The sequence below is a fragment of the Syngnathus scovelli genome, chromosome 3 (genome assembly GCF_024217435.2).
Source record: "Syngnathus scovelli strain Florida chromosome 3, RoL_Ssco_1.2, whole genome shotgun sequence".
Lineage (NCBI taxonomy): Eukaryota > Metazoa > Chordata > Actinopteri > Syngnathiformes > Syngnathidae > Syngnathus > Syngnathus scovelli.
The window spans coordinates 11,674,734-11,693,331 of record NC_090849.1 but is presented as its reverse complement, the minus strand read 5'-3'; the positions used below and the strand labels follow the sequence as shown (position 1 = coordinate 11,693,331).

Genomic DNA, 18,598 nt, shown 5'->3' with positions numbered 1-18,598 from the left:
AAAAGTGCGCTTCCGCTAGATGTCAGTACGTGCTATGTTGTTGCTTGTAATCCCCCACAAATACACCATAGAAGAAGAGAAAAGGAGAAAAGGAAAAAAAGAGCTACGGCAAGTCGGAGAAAAATCACTGGATTAAGGGACCGTCATTTCTATTTAGTTCCAATTTGTATATGTTCGTCACATACATGGGTTTGCGTGTTCATTTTTCAATTATCAGCGTAAGTACGTAAATTAACTTTGGTGGTTGAATACGCAGTAATTCTGCGACCACACTGCTAGCCTGGCAAGCTAACGGTAAATTTAAGAGTTTTTCTCGACAAAAACTCCAGAATGAGAAATCCAACAGTTAGTTAGCTAATGTAAACAACCCGTCTTGGTTTGTGAAAACCAGTTGGCGGATCTTCCTTCGTGAGACACGACTGCAGAATGACAGGTGAGTGACACCTCCATGTCAACAACAACGTAGGTGTGTAACGACTAGCACTGGGGCAGTGTACTGTGGTCAGGCCAGCCTCCACTTGAAGACGAACTCAGGTCAGGTTCCACTTCGATTTTAATCATGTGTATTACAGTAACACGACGCCAGCGATCAGCCTTGGCTACCTTCAAAATAAAAGCTACACAAATAATAAAATAGCTCATTTGCGGTCTGCCAACCAGTTTATCTAGGGAGAATGCAAACTCACTCAGAAATGCGCACAGAAACGTGCTGAACTTCCAGGGGACAGTAGACCAACCCAGATCCCCGACCAAAGTACTTTTACAAACATCTTATATTGCTATTCTAAATAAAACTCCTTGGAATTCTGCAAGTTCAAGAAGGGTGAAGGCAATCAGGCCGACGGTCTCTGCCGATCAGGTGTCTCTTATTTTTTTGGGGGGCAGATGGCAACCCGAGCACCACATTGTCAATAAATTCAAGACTTTTGTCTGTTTTGTTTTCCCCAGATGATGCCCTCCTACTGGATGTGCCTGTCATTCAGCAGCTGTACCACTGGGACTGTGGTTTAGCTTGCTCCAGGATGGTACTCAAGTAAGCATTAGATGCCATCATTTTCTGCTTGTCCCTTACAAGTTGAAACCAACGTCGCATCTGAACGAATCTTTTGATTGGGATTGAAAATCAGCCATATCCGATGTATACTGGGTGCTAAACAGGAGGGTAACATCTGCATAATAAAAAGAGCTGATTACAATACTGTGTTGGATGAGTCACTTCCAAATGTAATAAATACAAATTCCTGGCTTTTATATTAGGTTACTGTAAGGCAAAGTCAAAGTCTGCTTTATTGTCAATTTCTTCACATGTCAAGACACACACAGAGATCGAAATTACGTTCCCACTATCCCACGGTGACAAGACATAGTACACAATATACATACAAGTAAACAACACAAAAAGTAAAAACAAGAAGGCACAAACAATGAATAATATATTACAGCCTCTCTGAATTATATTTAGAATTCTTAGTATGATGTCAAATGATTGCAAATGGTCACATTAAGCATACTTTCCAAAATGTTTTATTTTTGTAGACAGTTTAAAAAATCAGATGCTAAAAAAAACATCATGCATTTGTACAACATGCCTAGTGATGATCATAAAAAAACACTGAAAGCAACTCAAAATGCATTTTTGAGAACCAGATGGTTGAGCTTGTGTATTTCTGGCCTGGCAGGTACCTGCACCCCATCAGTGATGAGCAGTTTCAGAGAGCCTGCTGGGACCTGAAAATGACTGAGAGCGTGTGGACGATTGACCTGGCCTACCTCATGTGCCATCTAGGGATCAAGCATTGTTTCTGCACACAGACGCTGGGAGTTGATAAGGGCTTTAGGAATCAGGTGCCTTTCTTCACATGGGGATTAAATCCAATTAACTCATTCACTGCCAGCCCAGTTAAAAGTAGACCTTTGACATCTGTACGCATCAATGGCATTGAATGAATAAAAAAAATTGCATTTGCAGTCATTCATTGATCTGACTTGGTAATGTTTGTTCTCTTCATTGCAGTCCTTTTATAAGAAGCATTTTGATACTGAAGAAGATCGCGTGAATGAGCTTTTCCTTAAAGCAGAGAGCAAAGGTGTGGTTGTGAAGAAATGGTATGTAACTCAGTATATATACAAAAATTGCAAACCGATGTTCAGGCCAAGTAAAATGTAAGGTTTCACCTTGAAGCTCCACACACAAAATCAAGAGTAATTTTGGATTGTGCCCACAGCTCCGTGTCCATTCAGGAAATTGAGTCTCATCTAGAAGAGAGCCACGTTGCTATCGTGCTCATCAACGCTGTCATCCTCACTTGCGAACTCTGCTCTGCACCCGTCAAATACTGCTGCTTCCTTCCTGTGGGCCAGAAGTGTTTCTGCAGGAAACCAGAGTATCAAGGGCATTTTGTCGTGCTGCGCGGCTTCAACAGGACCACCGGCTGCATCTTGTACAATAACCCTGCATATTCTGACCGTGAGTGATGGATATTTCAATTCTGGAATTAAAACCATTTGTGGCCTTAGAGCATATGTGGTATACATTTTACATTGTGTCTGTGTGCATGTGAATGTAGGGGTGTGCTGCACCACTGTCAGTAACTTTGAGGAGGCACGTCGGAGCTACGGAACAGATGAGGACATTCTCTTCATCTTTAAAGCGAGCTGATGTGGATTTGACTTCACCGTGGACTTGTTCAGCAGGTCCCCATCCTGCTTTGGCCCCATCTCCCCACCTCCCCTCATTGGTGCTAATGAGTCTAGCTGCTCGTGTGAAAAAGACTTCTCTCTTTCACAACCAACACCACTCAGCCTGTTTGGGAAGTACTCAACAGGCGATGCTCAATTGTTTTTAATTGTGCTTTATTTTTTTACATGAGTAAATAATTTTACTAAGAATATATTTGGATTTTTGAATGTCTGGCTTTTTTAAGAAAACAACAAACGGTATTGTGGTTAATGCTGACCTAGTTTAGGAGTATTCACGAAGTGGTGTGCACATCATTCAGGTCTTGGGGATTTCTTTTATTCCTATATTTGTTTTTAAGTCACCAGTATTATCTGAAGTCCAAACTCAACTTTTGTCATTTTGTTCACATGCGACAAGGAAACTAGTTGGGCTTTGAAAGTCTCAGGTAATTAAAATAGCCTTACAAAGATCAAAAGCAGTTTTAAAGGATGCTGTCAGTGGGCTATTCATTTAACAATGTTTATAAATTCTTGTGATTTGCAGTGCCAGTGTAAAACTGCACTTCATCATAAGACAAATTGTTATTCTAATATTTTGTCTATTTTTTTTTCATCTAAAAAAACACCTCATTAGTGGTATAAACTCGAGCATTAATTTATAATTAGCATTGAAAGTATCTCTCATAACACATGTATAGGAGACCATAAAAATGCATCGATCGATAATCTTGCGACGTAAATTCAGGTGTCCTCAATGCGGTATCCTCTGAGGGTATATTATGAACCAATCTTAGATTTTATTCCTCCTAAAGGGAAACTAGATTTCATGAAATGATCCAAAACAAAAGCTGCCATTAAGAAGAACATGCTTGAAGATCTGTAACTTACCTGTGTTGTTCATGTTTTCTGTTAAGATAAGCTTCAGTAGAAATTTGTTTTGTGGAAACAAATCAGCTGGAGCATGCTTAGATTTTTTGCATTGCCATTTTCTTGCGAATGTCATTGCACTACACTTTTCACGTACAATTATGTTGTTTAAATTAAACATTTAATCCTACATTTGTGGTCCTTGTGATTTTTAAGAGAACATATGTTGTAATTGTAGTCCCAGATATGAAAATAGAACTATTTTACGTGCATCAGATGTCAGGCCCGTCTTATACTTTGAGAAAATATAATTTTGTCAAGTCAGAAATGGGCTCTTTTTCAGTTTCTTATGTCCTCTGGAAAAAAAAAACAGGTAAAAGTTTTTCAATGGTTGGCCACAACGTAATGACCATGGAACAATTTTGGTCCTAAATCGAGAATATCTTAAGTGGATTTTTAGATTTCTCTTTTCATTTATTCCTTCACTATTTTTGGCTGGAAGTCATGTCTGACGGCGTTGGTGAGAGCCTCAGCATACTCAGGATAACGCCCAGTCATCTACAGAAAAAAACAAATAATTAATATCAGAGGATGACTTCCAGAAGTTTATGATAAACTTGTTACCATATAACCACCTTGTGTTCATTTAAAGAAAATAGAAACATCTTAAAAGAAGCTGTGTGGTTATCCACAGATAGTTTACCTTGAAACTCCATTTGTCACTAATTTGACGGTTCAGATTGAGGTCCATTTCAACTACCAATAGTCCATCACGAGTTCGAGAAAGCCCCGGGGTGCGGCTTCCATCGGGGGCGGCCACATAACTCGATCCATAGAAGTGGCCAAAGTCATGGTGAGCTGCAGACACCACCAATGCTTTTATTGAGGTTTAAAAAAAAAAAAAAAGCAAAATTCCTTTGAAATGACCTCAGCATTATATTTATGTTGTGAGTGATAAAGACCGAGTATGTTTTGGACTTCATTCTTCGGTTAAGAAAGAGTGACATAGTAAATAAATTGAAATGCCAGTCAAATCCTACCTTTTTGTCCGTCACCAGATGTAAATTCACTTTTGAAATGCTCCTGCATGAATTATAAGGTGTATTATTGATCATGCCCTAACTACAAACAGTAATATGGAGCAAATCACATCAAATACAAAGTTAAAGAAAAGTTGACAGGTGACTTGACTTACTGTCCCAACTCGATTAATTGCACAGGTAAAACAGTGGTTTGCTATGGCTGCATTCCTGGCCTCAATAGGCCACATGGGTTCGCTAGAAAAAGAATAGATAGAAATATTAATTGATGGCAAATGAAGCTTCAAAATTGATTATTTTTTTTTTTTACTAGTCTAGATGGCAATCTCTGTTCAACATTGAGCTGAAAGTACACTGCCTTGCCATTTCGTAAACCCTTATATTTAAACCAACAATGCCCGAAAGAGGGGTCAAAAATATAACTGGTTCATGGATAAAATTTGAAGCTTCATTTTCCCATCACTGAAAAAAAGCATACTAGAATAGCGGCACGCACCCTTCCATCCATTCACCCATTCGTAGTGTCTGTTGTGTAAAATCTTGTATTCATGGATATACAACAAATAATCTTCTTAAGTACAGCTTTCCATCAGTGCTTACCTTAGGGCACCAACGGTAGCAGAAGGGTTAAAGATGATCTCAGCTCCATTCATACTGTACATGAACCAGTTGAGGGGGTGATGGCGCCCGTAGCAGATATTAATGGCTATCTTCCCAAATTGTGTCTGGAACACTGTGTGGCCAGTGTCACCTTCCATATAATATGTCGACTGAGAGCAAAGGAAAAAGACCGTCTCAGGAAAAATGGACAGTTTAATTGAAAGGAAATGGCATTCTGACCTCGTTAAAATCTCCAATTCTCGGGATATGATTCTTCCTGCTCTTCCCCAGCACATTTCCAGAGTTGGATATCACCACCGCCGTGTTCCACAGAGTGTTGTGCATCTCGTCCCGCTCCAAAATTGGAGAAACGATCACCATGTTGTATTTTTTGGCCAACTAGCGAGAGAATCACAATATCATTCATTTTGCTCATGCATGAGCAACATTACTAAATAGCGCTTCCAGTGGGTCTTTTCGTTCATAGAGCCTCTAACTGTTCATGTTTCAATTTCACTGATTGATGAATCAAATTAGGAGTCCCAATACTTTTGGCCCTATCTGTGTGCTCACCTTCTGGCAGAAACGTGTGGTATTTCCATTCTCGGCAGATTCTGCAAATTCCGTCCATGGTTCTTTCTCACGGGTGCAGAAGGCAAACGGCATGGCTGCAATCAGCAACATGCAGGTTAGCCAGAAATGTTTTTTCCAATTACAAAATCATATTCACACTTACTCCACGTTTCCTGGAAGCAGACAATGTTCACACCGCACTTGGCCGCTACTTCCACTATTTGCCCGATCCGGTTGTGCATAGCATTGACCTGTTGGCAAGGATCAGTTTAGTGTTATTTCCGGGAAATATGTTTTTTCCCATTTGCTCTGTGACCTGGTCCAGGATGGGCGCATCTGTGGGTAAAACAATGTGCTGTTGAATCAGTCCCACTCGAATCCTTCTGGGCAGCCTCAGCTGTTCTTCAGTTGCCTCAAAGCTATAGCCTTTCAGCTCAAAGTCACCTTGCCGTGCAGCCTCCAGGGCGTCCGACGGGAGCTCCAACATCCTATATTTTGATGACATTCCTCATTGGAAACTCACTATGCAACTGTAACATATTTATGACAAATGCAACATTACAGTGATTGGATTAAGAACCTGTGGACGTATTCTCATACTGATTCTAAAAGGTCATATTTTCCCTGATATGTTGCTTAAAATTGAATTTGGACTAATTTTTGCATCATACAACATGGATGTCCAACTACAATTAGAGAGACATCTAAAATATCACATCAACTTTGTGGTATTTAAAGATATCCTTTATGGTGTGCAGAGAGTAATTCTGACTTTATTTTGAGCCAATACTGAGTAGGATAGATATTCTTGGAAGTATTGCTAACGTTTAAGCTTCACTATGGACATTTCATGTTTGCCTTGTGCATAATAAACTTTTTAATCTAGCGGAAATGGGTGAAGGTCACACTGCAGCACAACAATCCAATTGAGCAAGGTCCACTTTACTCAACTGAATAAATAGCTGACCACGAACAGAAGAGGAGGAAAAAAACAAGTAAACCAAGAAAATGACGGCAGCAAACTTTTTTAACTCACTTGGTCTCCTTGCCAAATAAGATGCGTTTAACCTCTTTCAGCTCATCTTTTGGGATGTAAGTCTCCAAAGTGGTCTCCAACGATTCAAATTGGCCTGCAGACATTTTTGCGGCTCTGGTTTTTCAGGATTCAGTATAGTGAAATGTCAGTTTCTGCTAGTTTATGTATCATTGCCAGTACTGCGTCACATTGACTCTTCCCACTTCTGTTTGCTAAAGTTGCTTATTAACTGACTTGGAGAGTCTCTTAGTTCATATGCAGTAACAATTATTGGAATAAGTTAAAATTGGCCCTGCAAAGTTTCAACAAGTGAAAAAATTATTCAGATTTTGTTATCACTCCTGCATGTTATGCAATTCAAATGATTGATCTTGTGCTGGGTTTTGGAACAGAATTTACAGTTGAGATGATCCAGCCAGCACAAACAAACTGAACAGACTATTTAACTTTTAATGATTAACGTGTAGCAGTGATTCACAGAAGGCAGAATATAGAGGTTCATCAAGAAAAACTGTATCCAAACGCACTTTTGGTTACCTTTGTTTTATTCAAGCAAAAAAAGAGCTCTACGCACCTCTTTGTAGAGACGCCCTGGGCACGTAGCGTGTTGACAGCCATCTCGGTTTGGCCACCTACTAGTTTTAAGATGGCTTTTCTTGGTCAGATCTTGACAAATAGGCATAACTCTTACAATTTTCCAGAGTCGATACTGATGAAAAGTAAATAAATCCATCCGACATCTCACTCTTGGCTTGCTTTTTTGTTGTGTTTTCCCCTCCTACCCTATGGTCCCCTCCTAATTAGAAAGAAAATAATAAAAGACAGATTTCAACTCATAAGCAAGCATTCTGGCGTATTACTAAACAGCAAGTGGTGGGTCCAAGGGACGACCCAGTTATTGATTTGACGTCAATACATTTGTCAAACCTTGCAATATTGCTTCCTTTACCCATTAGGACTTTATGGGTTGAATGCAGAGGACAAATTTCAGCACGCGCAGATAGATGTGTGTATGATGATCATTGGGACTTTAATCTTTAATGCTTGAGTCACAAAAAGCTTCACTATCCCTTTGTGACATGCAGCCTTTTGATTGGCAGATATTTGATATTTACCACACAAAAGAAAAGAAAAACACCTAAGATCAGGGGATGTTGGAGAATATTTGTCAATTTTTGCAATTGTCCTGTGTGTTGTTAAATGATGAACAGAGGCTGAGATGTACCGAAGTCAAATTCCTTGTTTGGCATGCTCAAACCTGGCCAATAAAAATTCTTTAATCTGGCACCAATGACGCATACGCGGGTGAAAGGTATTTATTGCACGTCACCTTGGTTTGTTTGCTGGGCAACAACATTAAACGTCCCACGGTCCTTCGCTAGAGGGCGCCCAGGACCTCCCTCAAATGACAACATCGTTATGTAGCCGAAAGTAAAGCGGCGACAAAACCGTGCTTGGTATAAAAACTCAAAACAGGAGCGGCTGCATCAGATAAACACGCAACATTATATCCATTTTCACTTGTGCGCAGCGGTAAGTTAAAGGTTGCTGGTATCAACTCAGTATGTTGCTGTGATTGTGTGCGCCTTTGACACGAAGTGAGTACCGTATTTTTTGCACCAAAAGGCGCACTGGATTATAACGCGCACACTCATTGAATTTCTTTATTTTAGAAATTATTTCATATATATAGGGTGCACCAGACTAAAAGGCGAATAAAATAGAAGCTGTACTGCAACAAACTGAGGTTGACTAGGGTTGCGGTATGCATCCACTAGCCAATAACCAATGAGCCCTCTGTAAACTATCATGTTTCTCAAACTAACGATCAATGACGTATGTTTGGTGTGTTGCCAAGAGTATTTTTTGTTTTGTTTTTTGCCAATAATTTAGTAAAGCAATCAAAACTGAACCATGTCTTTCCCTCCTGTGTTTTGACCGACACCCGGGGGCGAAAAGAGCATAACCATCCAAGCCAACCCCCTATACAGTCCTCCGGCTCCCCAACAATAGCCGTAGCAGTTTGCATTATTTTATTGGAATGTTTTTCCTTATTCAGATTTGTTTCAAGACTACAGACAGTTACAGTTAGACTTCACATTGATGGTTAATGCAGTTATTGCAATTTTGTTGTTTTATCACAGTAGATTGGTTTATTTACATTTTAAAAACCAGAAGCCATTCATTTACCAATGTGATTGCACTGTAGTTTATATATTTAAATGTTCAGATATTAAGATGTGATAGACAGTTTTTGCATGATCTGAATGAGGCAAAAAAAACACGTTTTTTTTCTCTCGAATATATTGATATAATAATTAGTTTTAGATGTGATTATTTTCTGTATAAAAAATTAAATTTGGTGTTCAAAAAGTCTTTTTTCAAACTTGAGTCTTGAAAAAGTGGGGGCCGTCTCATAATCGGGGTCGTCCATTTGGGCCAATACGGTACTATTGCAAAAATACGGGATGACCTATATTCAATTACTGCAACAAATAACTTGCTCGCCGCTGCCCAAAAGACATTTTTATTAGCCAAACATGGTTGAACAAGTGTTGTGATTGCAGTGTGAAAATGTCTGCAAGGACCACAGCCAAGTACGTGGAGGAAAAGGACCGTAGTCGTCCACAAAAAGAACATCTTTGGCTGCAGCCTTATGTTGTGTTGCGCAGAGCAGGTTAGTACACATCCAGTTTCTCTTATGAATTCTCTTCCAGTGTTTATTTTTAGTAGAATTTGATCAAAATCATGTGTGATTGGCAGATTGAAAAAATCCTTGTATAGTTTTGACCAGTTTCTCTTCAACTGTAACTTTCATATGTGTTTATCTTGTCTTGCAGACATCAGTGAAGCTATTCGTCCGAAGCGGCAGGAGCCAGAGCGCACTCGCATTAAAGAGGAAGATATGGGCAAAGAGGTCCATCATTTCAATGAACAAATGGAGCATAAGTTCCTTTGCACCATAAAAGAGGAGGAAGAGCCGGAGCGGCCTTGTAGTAAAGAGGAGGCAGAGGAGTCCTGTGACATTAAAAAGGATGAGGAGGAGGAGGATACCTGCAAGGTACCATTGACTGGTGTTCCTGTGAAGAGTTTAGATGAGGGTCAACAAGAGGTGAGCAAAGGGGCGGAGCTTCCAAGCTGCAGCTCAAGTCAACCAATGACCAGAGAAGGTGATGGAGATCACTGTGGAGGATCACAAGCAGCTCCACCATTAGTTAGATTACATGTGTCGTCACATGTTCTTGCTGCTGATGCTGCTGGTGATGAGTCTCACAACAAACACAGGCAATGTTCTCAGTGTGGGAAGTGTTTTGCTAAGAACCATCGTTTGAAACGACACATGAAAATCCACACGGGAGAGAAAAACTTTTCCTGCTCAGTTTGTGGCCAAAAATTCTCTTATAAGGGACACTTGAAAACTCATACAAGAGTCCACACTGGCGAGAAACCTTTTTCATGCTCATTTTGTGGCCAAAAATTCAGTCAGAAGGAAACCTTAGAACGGCACACAAGAGTCTACACTGGTGAGAAACCTTTTTCATGCTCAGTTTGTGGCCAAAGATTTTCAGTGAAGGCAAGTCTAACAATTCATACAAGAACCCATACTGGTGAGAAACCTTTTTCATGCTCAGTTTGTGGCCGAAAATTCTCTTCTAAGGCATACTTGAAAATTCATACAAGAAGTCACACTGGTGAGAAAGCTTTTTTATGCTCAGTTTGTGGCCAAAGATTTTCAGTGAAGAATAGTCTAACACTTCATACAAGAATCCATACTGGTGAGAAACCTTTTTCCTCCTCAGTTTGTGGCCAAAAATTCTCTCTGGAGGGAAACTTCAAAACTCACTTGAGAACCCACACTGGCGAGAAACGTTTTTCCTGCTCAGTTTGTGGACAAAAATTCTCTTGGAGGGAACATTTAAATGGGCACACAAGAACCCACACTGGCGAGAAACCTTTTTCCTGCTCAGTTTGTGGACGAAAATTCTCTCGGAAGGGACAATTGGAAACTCATACAAGTAGTCACACTGGTGAGAAACCTTTTTCATGCTCAGTTTGTGGCCAAAAATTCAGTTGCAAGAAAAGCTTTGAAAGCCACACAAGAAACCACAGTGGTGAGAAACGTTTTTCATGCTCAGTTTGTGGCCAGAAATTCCATCAAAAGGGAAACTGTTAGGGCCCTGAACTCGCTACCCCCTTCTGCGTAGCGTGCGGCACTGTTGCGCTATTTTCGGGAATGTCTGCTGTACGCGCACTTGCTCCTTTTTTTTCTGCTCCTCTATTTATTTATTGTTGTGTTATTTATTCATTATTTATTCAGCACGCTTTTGTTATACTTGTTTACTTGTTTGTCTTTTGTGAGCCATGTCTTGTCACCGTGGGATAGGGGGGAACGAAATTTCGGTTTCTTTGTGTGTCTTTGGCATGTGGAGAAATTGACAATAAAGCTGACTTTGACTTTTGACTTTGAACTTAAAAAGTCACACAAGAATCCACACCGGCGAGAAACCTTTTTCATGCTCAGTTTGTGGCCAAAGATTTTCAGTGAAGGGAGCTCTAAATTTGCATACAAGAATCCACACTGGCGAGAAAACTTTTTCATGCTCGGTTTGTGGCAAAATATTTTCAAGGAAGGGAACCTTAAAAAGGCACTCAAGAGTCCACACTGGCGAGAAACCTTTTTCATGCTCTCTGTTTGTGGCCAAAAATTCCCTCTCAAGACAAGCTTAATCAAGCACATAGTAGCCCACACCTAACCCTGTTGCCTGCTCAGCCACTTGCCGAAGTGTCTCTATTGAGAATTCCTAGTCTTTTGGGGAGATGAGCAATGATCCATGAAGGTTTCACCTTCTATTTGAGCAAACTTCATGAGTTTTTGCACTGATGATGATATAGTTAACTGGCATGTCAAGACTTGTAGAAAAGAAAAAGCAGATAAAAGCAAGACTTTTTTTTTCTTTCTTGTGCTTGTGTGGCGATTCAACCCTACTCTCTGCACCAGAAAAAGTGAGGCCATGTTAGGGTTGATATATGTCACGGTTGATAGATTAGTTTGATCCTATGCTTATGTTGGAATGTAACTTGTAATAAATAACCTAGCTTGTCCTGTCTTACACAACGTCGTAAAAGAGCATACTGTCTCCCGTATTGTTCTTGCAAAAATAAGTTCTCTAAAAGGCCAATACTTTTTGCAGTAAAAATAGATGAAATAATTTGTGTGGAACTGCCGACTGACAAACTATAAAAGCATGTGGAATGTCTTGGAATCATAAAATAAAATGAGTGAATTGTGACATTGAACAATGTGGAATCGTGGAGAAATAGTGAATCATATGGAATTATATGGAATGATATTAAACGATGACGAAGGACGACACGCGAGATGCACGTGACGAAATGGAGATCCATGAGATGTGAATAATTCCCAACATTTTACGACACAAGTAAGGTAAGTATCATAAACAGCAGCATATCATTAGTTCATTTGATACCACGACATTAATCTCAAAATAATCAAACACATCATATACAAATACCAGACCTTATTTTGATAATGAAGGCTTTGGCCACCAGTGTGCGTATGAAACATCACAAGCTTTACTTTTTTGTGACGCACGTGGATGGAAAGCGCCAAGGCTTCAATGACCCAAAAGCGGCTGAAAGCTTTCTGGCTAGTTGACACTAGCGTTAAACAACACACACGACAAACGCACGCCAGTATGCTATTAAAATCTAATGGAGTTGGGTTTTTTCTTTTGTAGAAAACGTAAAAAAAAAAAAATAATAATAATAATAACTTTTTTTGCACACCACCTTGTTTGCTGGGCAACAACATTAAACGTCCCACGGTCCTTCGCTAGAGGGCGCCCAGGACCTCACTCAAATGACATCATCGTTACGTAGTAGGAAGTAAAGCGGCGACAAAACCGTGCTTAGTATAAAAACTCAAACAGGAGCGGCCGCATCAGATAAACACGCAATTTATGTGGTGAATCAGTAACATCAGCGACACGACAACCGTAGCGACGAACGAGGTAAGTTACGACAATGGGCCTAAGTTATCATGTTTGTAACTTTATTTGTAGTACTGCTTGCTTGCAGTACAGAAGTGCAGTCCGCTTTCATTTGCATGGTAGATATTAGCTTATCCTCGACGAATGTTCGATCTCAAATGAGCCATCATCACGTGCTGGTTCTTGCCTGTACTAAGAGTAATACTGTACTGTGGAAAAACTCAAAGTCGAGGATTAGCAGTGATGCTTGCAGGCAGGCATGCTCCCGATTTGAAATCTCAATGCCACCAGATGGTAACGCGTAAGCACGTTTGCTAAAACAAGTCCGATGTGTCGTGTTGTGTATTGGGTTAGTTTAAGTTCACGTTGTAAACAAAACAAGTTGAAGTTGACATCCGTTGCGTGTTGTTTGAGATGTCCGTCGATGAACAAAGATTACAGTTGGTTAGTGTTGGAATAATTTTAAGTGAAGCTTTGGCCTGCCAGACTTGGAGGCCTCGCCTTTACGAGTTTATCTTTCCTTTGATCTAGGTTCTTCCTTTTTAGTGATAGGGATGTCTTTTGATCCCTGTCAGCCATTTGTATCCTTCCTGTCCTTATGTTGTCTGTGTGTTTTTGTACCCGTAAGAGGCCTTCACTAACAATGGGCAGGGCTTATTTTCATAGGTGACATGTTCTTTGTTTGATTCACAGGAACGTCATTCCTTTTCATTTACCTGTAGGTTTGGTTCATAGATTGTAGTTTATCAGACCTGTTTTTCTTTGTTAAGGGTTATATACAGTTAGAAGTAGTTGCATAAAAGTTATCCCATATTTACTCAATGTTTGTTTAAGGAACTGCATACCAGTTACCTCACGTTTGCTTAAGGTGTGTTGAAGTGTTTAGGACAAGTTACTTATTGTTATTGTGTGTTAATTTACCAAGTAAATAAAGTTAGCAAAGGTTTAGTTGCATTTGTTCCACAGCAAAGCGGCAATCAACGTGCTTCAAGGTATTTGATTACAGTCGAGGACGAGCCAACAATGAAGTGCTAATTCACACCACACTACATTCTTTAGCTAATCAGCGTTGCTACAGACACAATCTCCCCTCCCTTAGTGTAGCAACGCCTCTGTAACCAGGGCAACCATAACATTAAAAAGAGGGGTGTTGGGAGAAATATTCTCTTTATCATTGGATTCTATGTAACTACTTTTGTGTGCAAGATTCTCCGCAGTATGTGACCATCTGGCCTCGTGAAAATGACTTGGGGGCATATGGCAGTCATTAGCCGCGCTATACAATAAGCCCCACAGTTAGCTAGACATGTGCAGATCATGAGATTGTCATGGGACGGCTGAAGCGGACAAAGGTCTTATTTAAGTTGAAGTCATGAGTACGGCACAGCAATGTATTCCCAGAGGCACTAAAGACTACATCTTTGTTGAGCTAATGGTCATGAGACGTCCATACTGCCCCGTCCGTAAGAGTACCCCCTGTGTTCTGTGGTAATGGGATATAACTATGGAATGTTCTTCCTGTCTGGAAACCTATTCGACCATGTACACTTGCCCCTTTGTTTCTCTCTCAATAAAGGCACGGCTAAACTCAGAGCAGAGCGCGGATCTCATCCACACTTGCTGTGTGTGTCTGGGCTACGCCCTTCTGCGCAGAAGAAAACGCTAAGCCAAAAAGACCTACCGTCTCTGAGATTGATTTCAGATAAATGTTGTCAACCCAACAAGATTTGTTTCAAGACTACAGAAAGTTACAGTTAGACTTCACTTTGATGGTTAATGCAGATATTGCAATTTTGTTGTCTTATAACAGTAGATTGGTTTAATTACATTTCAAAAACCAGAAGCCATTCATTTACAAATGTGATTGCACTTTAGTTTACATATTTAAATGTTCAAATATTAAGATGTGATAGACAGTTTTTGCACGATTTGAATGAGGCAAAATAACATGCGCTTTCTCTCGAATATATTGATATTATAGCTAGTTTCAGATGTGATTATTTTCTGTATAAAAATTTAAATTTGGTGTTCAATAAGTCTTTTTTTCAAACTTGAGTCTTGAAAAAGTGGGGGTCATCTATTTGGGCCAATAAGGGATAAAAATACGGGTTAACCTATATTCCATTACTTCAAGAAAAAACTCGCTTGCCACTGCCCAAAAGACATTATTAGCCAAACATCATTGAACAAGTGTTGTGATTGCAGTGTGAAAATGTCTGCAAGGACCACAGCAAAGTATGTGGAGGAAAACGACCGTAGTCGTCCACAACAAGAACATCTTTGGCTGCAGCCTTATGTTGTGTTACGCAGAGCAGGTTAGTACACGTCTAGTTTTTATTATGAATCATCTCCCAGTGTTTATTTTTAGTAGAATTCGATCAAAATCATGTGTGATAGGCAGATTGAAAAAGTCCTTGTATGGGTTTGACCAGCTTCTCTTCAACTGTAACTTTCATATGTGTTTATCTTGTCTTGCAGACATCAGTGAAGCTATTCGTCCGAAGCAGCTAGAGCCAGAGCGCACTCGCATTAAAGAGGAAGATGTGGGCAAAGAGGTCCATCACTTCAATGAACAGATGGAGTTTCTTTGCACCATAAAAGAGGAAAAAGAGCCTGAGTGGCCTTGTAGTAAAGAGGAGGCTGAGGAGTCCTGCGACATTAAAGAGAAGGAGGAGGAGGATACCTGCAAGATGCCATTGACTGGTGCTCCTGTGAAGAGTTTAGATGAGGGTCAACAGGAGGTGAGCAAAGGGGTGGTGCCTCCAAGCTGCAGCTCAAGTCAACCAATGACCGGAGAAGGTGATAGAGACCACTGTGGAGGATCACGAGCAGCGCCACCATTAGATAGATTAAATGTGTCGTCACATGTTCCTGCTGCTACTGCTGGAGATGAGTCTCACAACAAACACAGGCAATGTTCTCAGTGTGGGAAGTGTTTTGCTAAGAACCATCGTTTGAAACGACACATGCAAATCCACACAGAAGAGAAAAACTTTTCCTGCTCAGTTTGTGGCCAAAAATTCTCTTATAAGGGACAATTGAAAACTCATACAAGAGTCCACACTGGCGAGAAACCTTTTACATGCTCAGTTTGTGGCCAAAAATTTAGACAGAGGACACATTTACAAAGTCACACAAGAAAACACACTGGCGAGAAACCTTTTTCATGCTCAGTTTGTGGCCAAAGATTTTCAGCGAATCATAGTCTAACACTTCATACAAGAATCCACACTGGTGAGAAACCTTTTTCCTGCTCAGTTTGTGGCCAAAGATTTTCAGCGAAGGGAGCTTTAAATTTGCATACAAGAACCCACACTGACGAGAAACCTTTTTCATGCTCAGTTTGTGGCCAGAAATTCAGGCAAATGATATACTTAAAAAATCACACAAATATCCACACTGGCGAGAAACCTTTTTCATGCTCGGTTTGTGGCCAAAAATTCCGTCACAAGAAAAACTTAGAAAGGCACACAAGAAACCACACTGGTGAGAAACCTTTTTCCTGCTCAGTTTGTGGCCAAAGATTTTCAGAGAATGAAACCTTAAAAAATCATACAAGAATCCACACTGACGAGAAACCTTTTTCATGTTCAGTTTGTGCTAAAACATTCACACAGAGGGGACAATTAATAACGCACATAAGAATCCACACTGGCGAGAAACCTTTTTCATGCTCATTTTGTGGCCAAAGATTTTCATTGAAGGCAAGCTTAAAAAGGCACTCAAGAGTCCACACTGGCGAGAAACCTTTTTCCTGCTCAGTTTGTGGCCAAAAATTCTCTTACAAGGAAAGCTTAATCAAGCACACAGTAGCCCACACCTAACTGTTGCCTGCTCAATCAATCACTTGCCAAAGAGTCTCTATTGAGAATTTCGAGTGTGTTGGGGAGATGAACAATGATCCGTGAAGGTTTCACCTTCTATTTGAGCACTCTTCATGAGTTTTTGCATCGATGATGATATAGTTAACTGGGGTGTCAAGACTTGTTAAAAAAAAAAAACTGAAAAAAGCAAGACTTTTTTTTTTCCCTTTCTTGTGATTGTGCGGTGATTCAACCCTGTTCTCTGCACTGGAAAAAGTAAGGCCAATTCTTTTCATTCTGCAGTAAAAATAGATGAAGCAATTTGTGTGGAAATGCTGACTGACAAAATATAAAAGCATGTGGAATGCCTTGGAATCATGAAATACTATGAGAGTAAATTGTACGGAATGACATTGAACAATGTGAAATCGTGAAGAAGTATTGAATCATATGGAATTATGTGGAATGATATTGAACGATGACAAATGACGACGTGTTATGTGATGCACCGTAAGTGTTAGAAAAATTGTATATATATGTTATCATGCATTTTCTAATGAGTACTTATTAATAATGTTACTGCTCAGTATGCTTGCTGCTTTGCCTTGCTTATTCTTATCTTGTGCAACAGAACAGAAGGATTACGGCTGGGTCAGGGGCGAGATGACGGTTGTGTCAAACAAGATATTACTAACATCTCAGCGTCCACCAGAAAAGAGCATGAAAACAACACGTCAAACGATGCGTCATGAGCCTTCTGATCTTCCTTAAAGAACGTCACTTTCTCTCTTTATCTCTCGGAATATTGCTTAAACTGTTTTGCTGATATAGCCATATCTGCACGCAACACTTTGTGCATTACTTTTTGTTTCTTTTCTTACGAGACGAAGCCCGCAATCTTTTTTCCCCCTTACCCTCAGGGGCTAATCGTCTCACACTGTGGGTAGGGCATTCCAAACAAAAAGAGCGAGGAGTGTAAACAGATTTTTTAGTGTAGTCAGATTGTAGAAAGCAATCTGTATCTCACTCCTCGCGAGAAAACTCAATATTCTGCCTCACTTGTTTTTTGTCTGCTGATCCTTTTCTTTTATTCAGATATTCAGTTAGCACGTTGAACCTGACATTAAGAAATGGAGATCCTTGAGATGTGAATAATTCCCAACATTTTACGACAAGTAAAGTAAGTATCATAAACAGCATATCATTTGTTCATTTAATACCACGACATTAATCTCAAAATAATCAAACAGATCATATACAAATACCAGACCTAATTTTGATAATGAAGGCTTTGGCCAACAGTGTGCGTATGAAACATCACAAGCTTTACTTTTTTGTGAAGCACATGGATGGAAAGCGCCAAGGCTGCTTCTGGCGTCAATGACGCACAAGTGGCTGAAAGAGCTCTGGCTAGTTAACACTAGTGTTAACACACACGACAAACGCACGCTAGTATGTTATTAAAATCTATTGGAGTTTTTTTTTCTTTTGTGGAAAACGTAAAAAAAAAAAAAAAAAAACTTTTGCATGCTACCTTGGTTTGTTTGCTGGGTAACAACATTAAACGGTCCTTCGCTAGAGGCCGTCCGGGACCACACTCAAATGACATCATCACAACGTCGACAACCCGCGCTTGGTCTAAAACAGGTATGGGCAAACTGCGGCCCGTTTAATCCGGCCCGCCAACCCTAAATAAATTGCATTATTAAACCTTTTTTTTTTTCCGGTCCTTTTGCCTGCAATGACTGCGTTTTCCAAGTAGATGGGGAACCACTCGCCTGCGCATTTACTACCGGAAGCCGTGTCAGAAAGCTCGGTACCCACTCACAAGTGCGTGTACGTACTCAGTAGTACGGAAATGGCGCACTCGCGTTCTATTTGTATCAGTGCCAAATTTAGAGCGTGGGCTGTGACGACAGCATTCTTGTAATTTGCGCGCCGCGCTTTCGGATACAGTTTTACGCTAAAGCCACGCACGCACAAACCTTC

General features: G+C 40.2%; 4 protein-coding genes across 8 annotated transcripts; 3 read left to right on the top strand and 1 right to left on the bottom strand.

Moving 5' to 3' along the window:
* Window positions 1-50: 50 nt before the first annotated feature.
* gucd1 (guanylyl cyclase domain containing 1) lies at window positions 51-3,736 on the top strand. Its single transcript, XM_049764169.2, has 6 exons — window positions 51-433; window positions 949-1,033; window positions 1,680-1,845; window positions 2,015-2,106; window positions 2,226-2,467; window positions 2,568-3,736. The coding sequence occupies exons 1-6, from the start codon at window positions 427-429 to the stop codon at window positions 2,657-2,659; spliced, it is 684 nt and encodes a 227-aa protein (XP_049620126.1). The 5' UTR covers window positions 51-426; the 3' UTR covers window positions 2,660-3,736.
* upb1 (ureidopropionase, beta) lies at window positions 1,509-7,959 on the bottom strand. 4 transcript variants are annotated; one of them, XM_049764163.2, is made up of 11 exons: window positions 7,370-7,959; window positions 6,796-6,889; window positions 6,076-6,247; window positions 5,923-6,010; window positions 5,760-5,854; window positions 5,427-5,585; window positions 5,187-5,356; window positions 4,742-4,823; window positions 4,587-4,629; window positions 4,250-4,404; window positions 1,509-4,104 (listed from the first exon to the last, which is right to left on the bottom strand). In XM_049764163.2, exons 3-11 carry the CDS (start codon window positions 6,244-6,246, stop codon window positions 4,021-4,023), a joined length of 1,047 nt encoding a protein of 348 aa, XP_049620120.1. In that variant the 5' UTR covers window position 6,247; window positions 6,796-6,889; window positions 7,370-7,959; the 3' UTR covers window positions 1,509-4,020. The 4 variants fall into 4 exon arrangements, with proteins under 4 accessions (XP_049620120.1, XP_049620117.1, XP_049620119.1 ...); XM_049764160.2 differs by lacking the exon at window positions 6,796-6,889 and having other exon boundaries at window positions 7,370-7,591; window positions 7,723-7,959; XM_049764162.2 differs by lacking the exon at window positions 6,796-6,889 and having other exon boundaries at window positions 7,370-7,591; window positions 7,745-7,959.
* A 119-nt stretch (window positions 7,960-8,078) lies between these two features.
* LOC125994717 (gastrula zinc finger protein XlCGF57.1-like) lies at window positions 8,079-11,373 on the top strand. Its single transcript, XM_049764151.2, has 3 exons — window positions 8,079-8,328; window positions 9,363-9,472; window positions 9,636-11,373. Exons 2-3 carry the CDS (start codon window positions 9,370-9,372, stop codon window positions 10,967-10,969), a joined length of 1,437 nt encoding a protein of 478 aa, XP_049620108.1. The 5' UTR covers window positions 8,079-8,328; window positions 9,363-9,369; the 3' UTR covers window positions 10,970-11,373.
* Window positions 11,374-12,669: 1,296 nt separating this feature from the next.
* Window positions 12,670-17,808, top strand: LOC125994716 (gastrula zinc finger protein XlCGF57.1-like). Of its 2 annotated transcripts, XM_049764149.1 has the most exons (3): window positions 12,670-12,827; window positions 15,012-15,121; window positions 15,285-17,808. In XM_049764149.1, exons 2-3 carry the CDS (start codon window positions 15,019-15,021, stop codon window positions 16,628-16,630), a joined length of 1,449 nt encoding a protein of 482 aa, XP_049620106.1. In that variant the 5' UTR covers window positions 12,670-12,827; window positions 15,012-15,018; the 3' UTR covers window positions 16,631-17,808. The 2 variants fall into 2 exon arrangements, with proteins under 2 accessions (XP_049620106.1, XP_049620107.1); XM_049764150.1 differs by lacking the exon at window positions 15,012-15,121 and having other exon boundaries at window positions 12,682-12,827.
* Window positions 17,809-18,598: the final 790 nt, after the last annotated feature.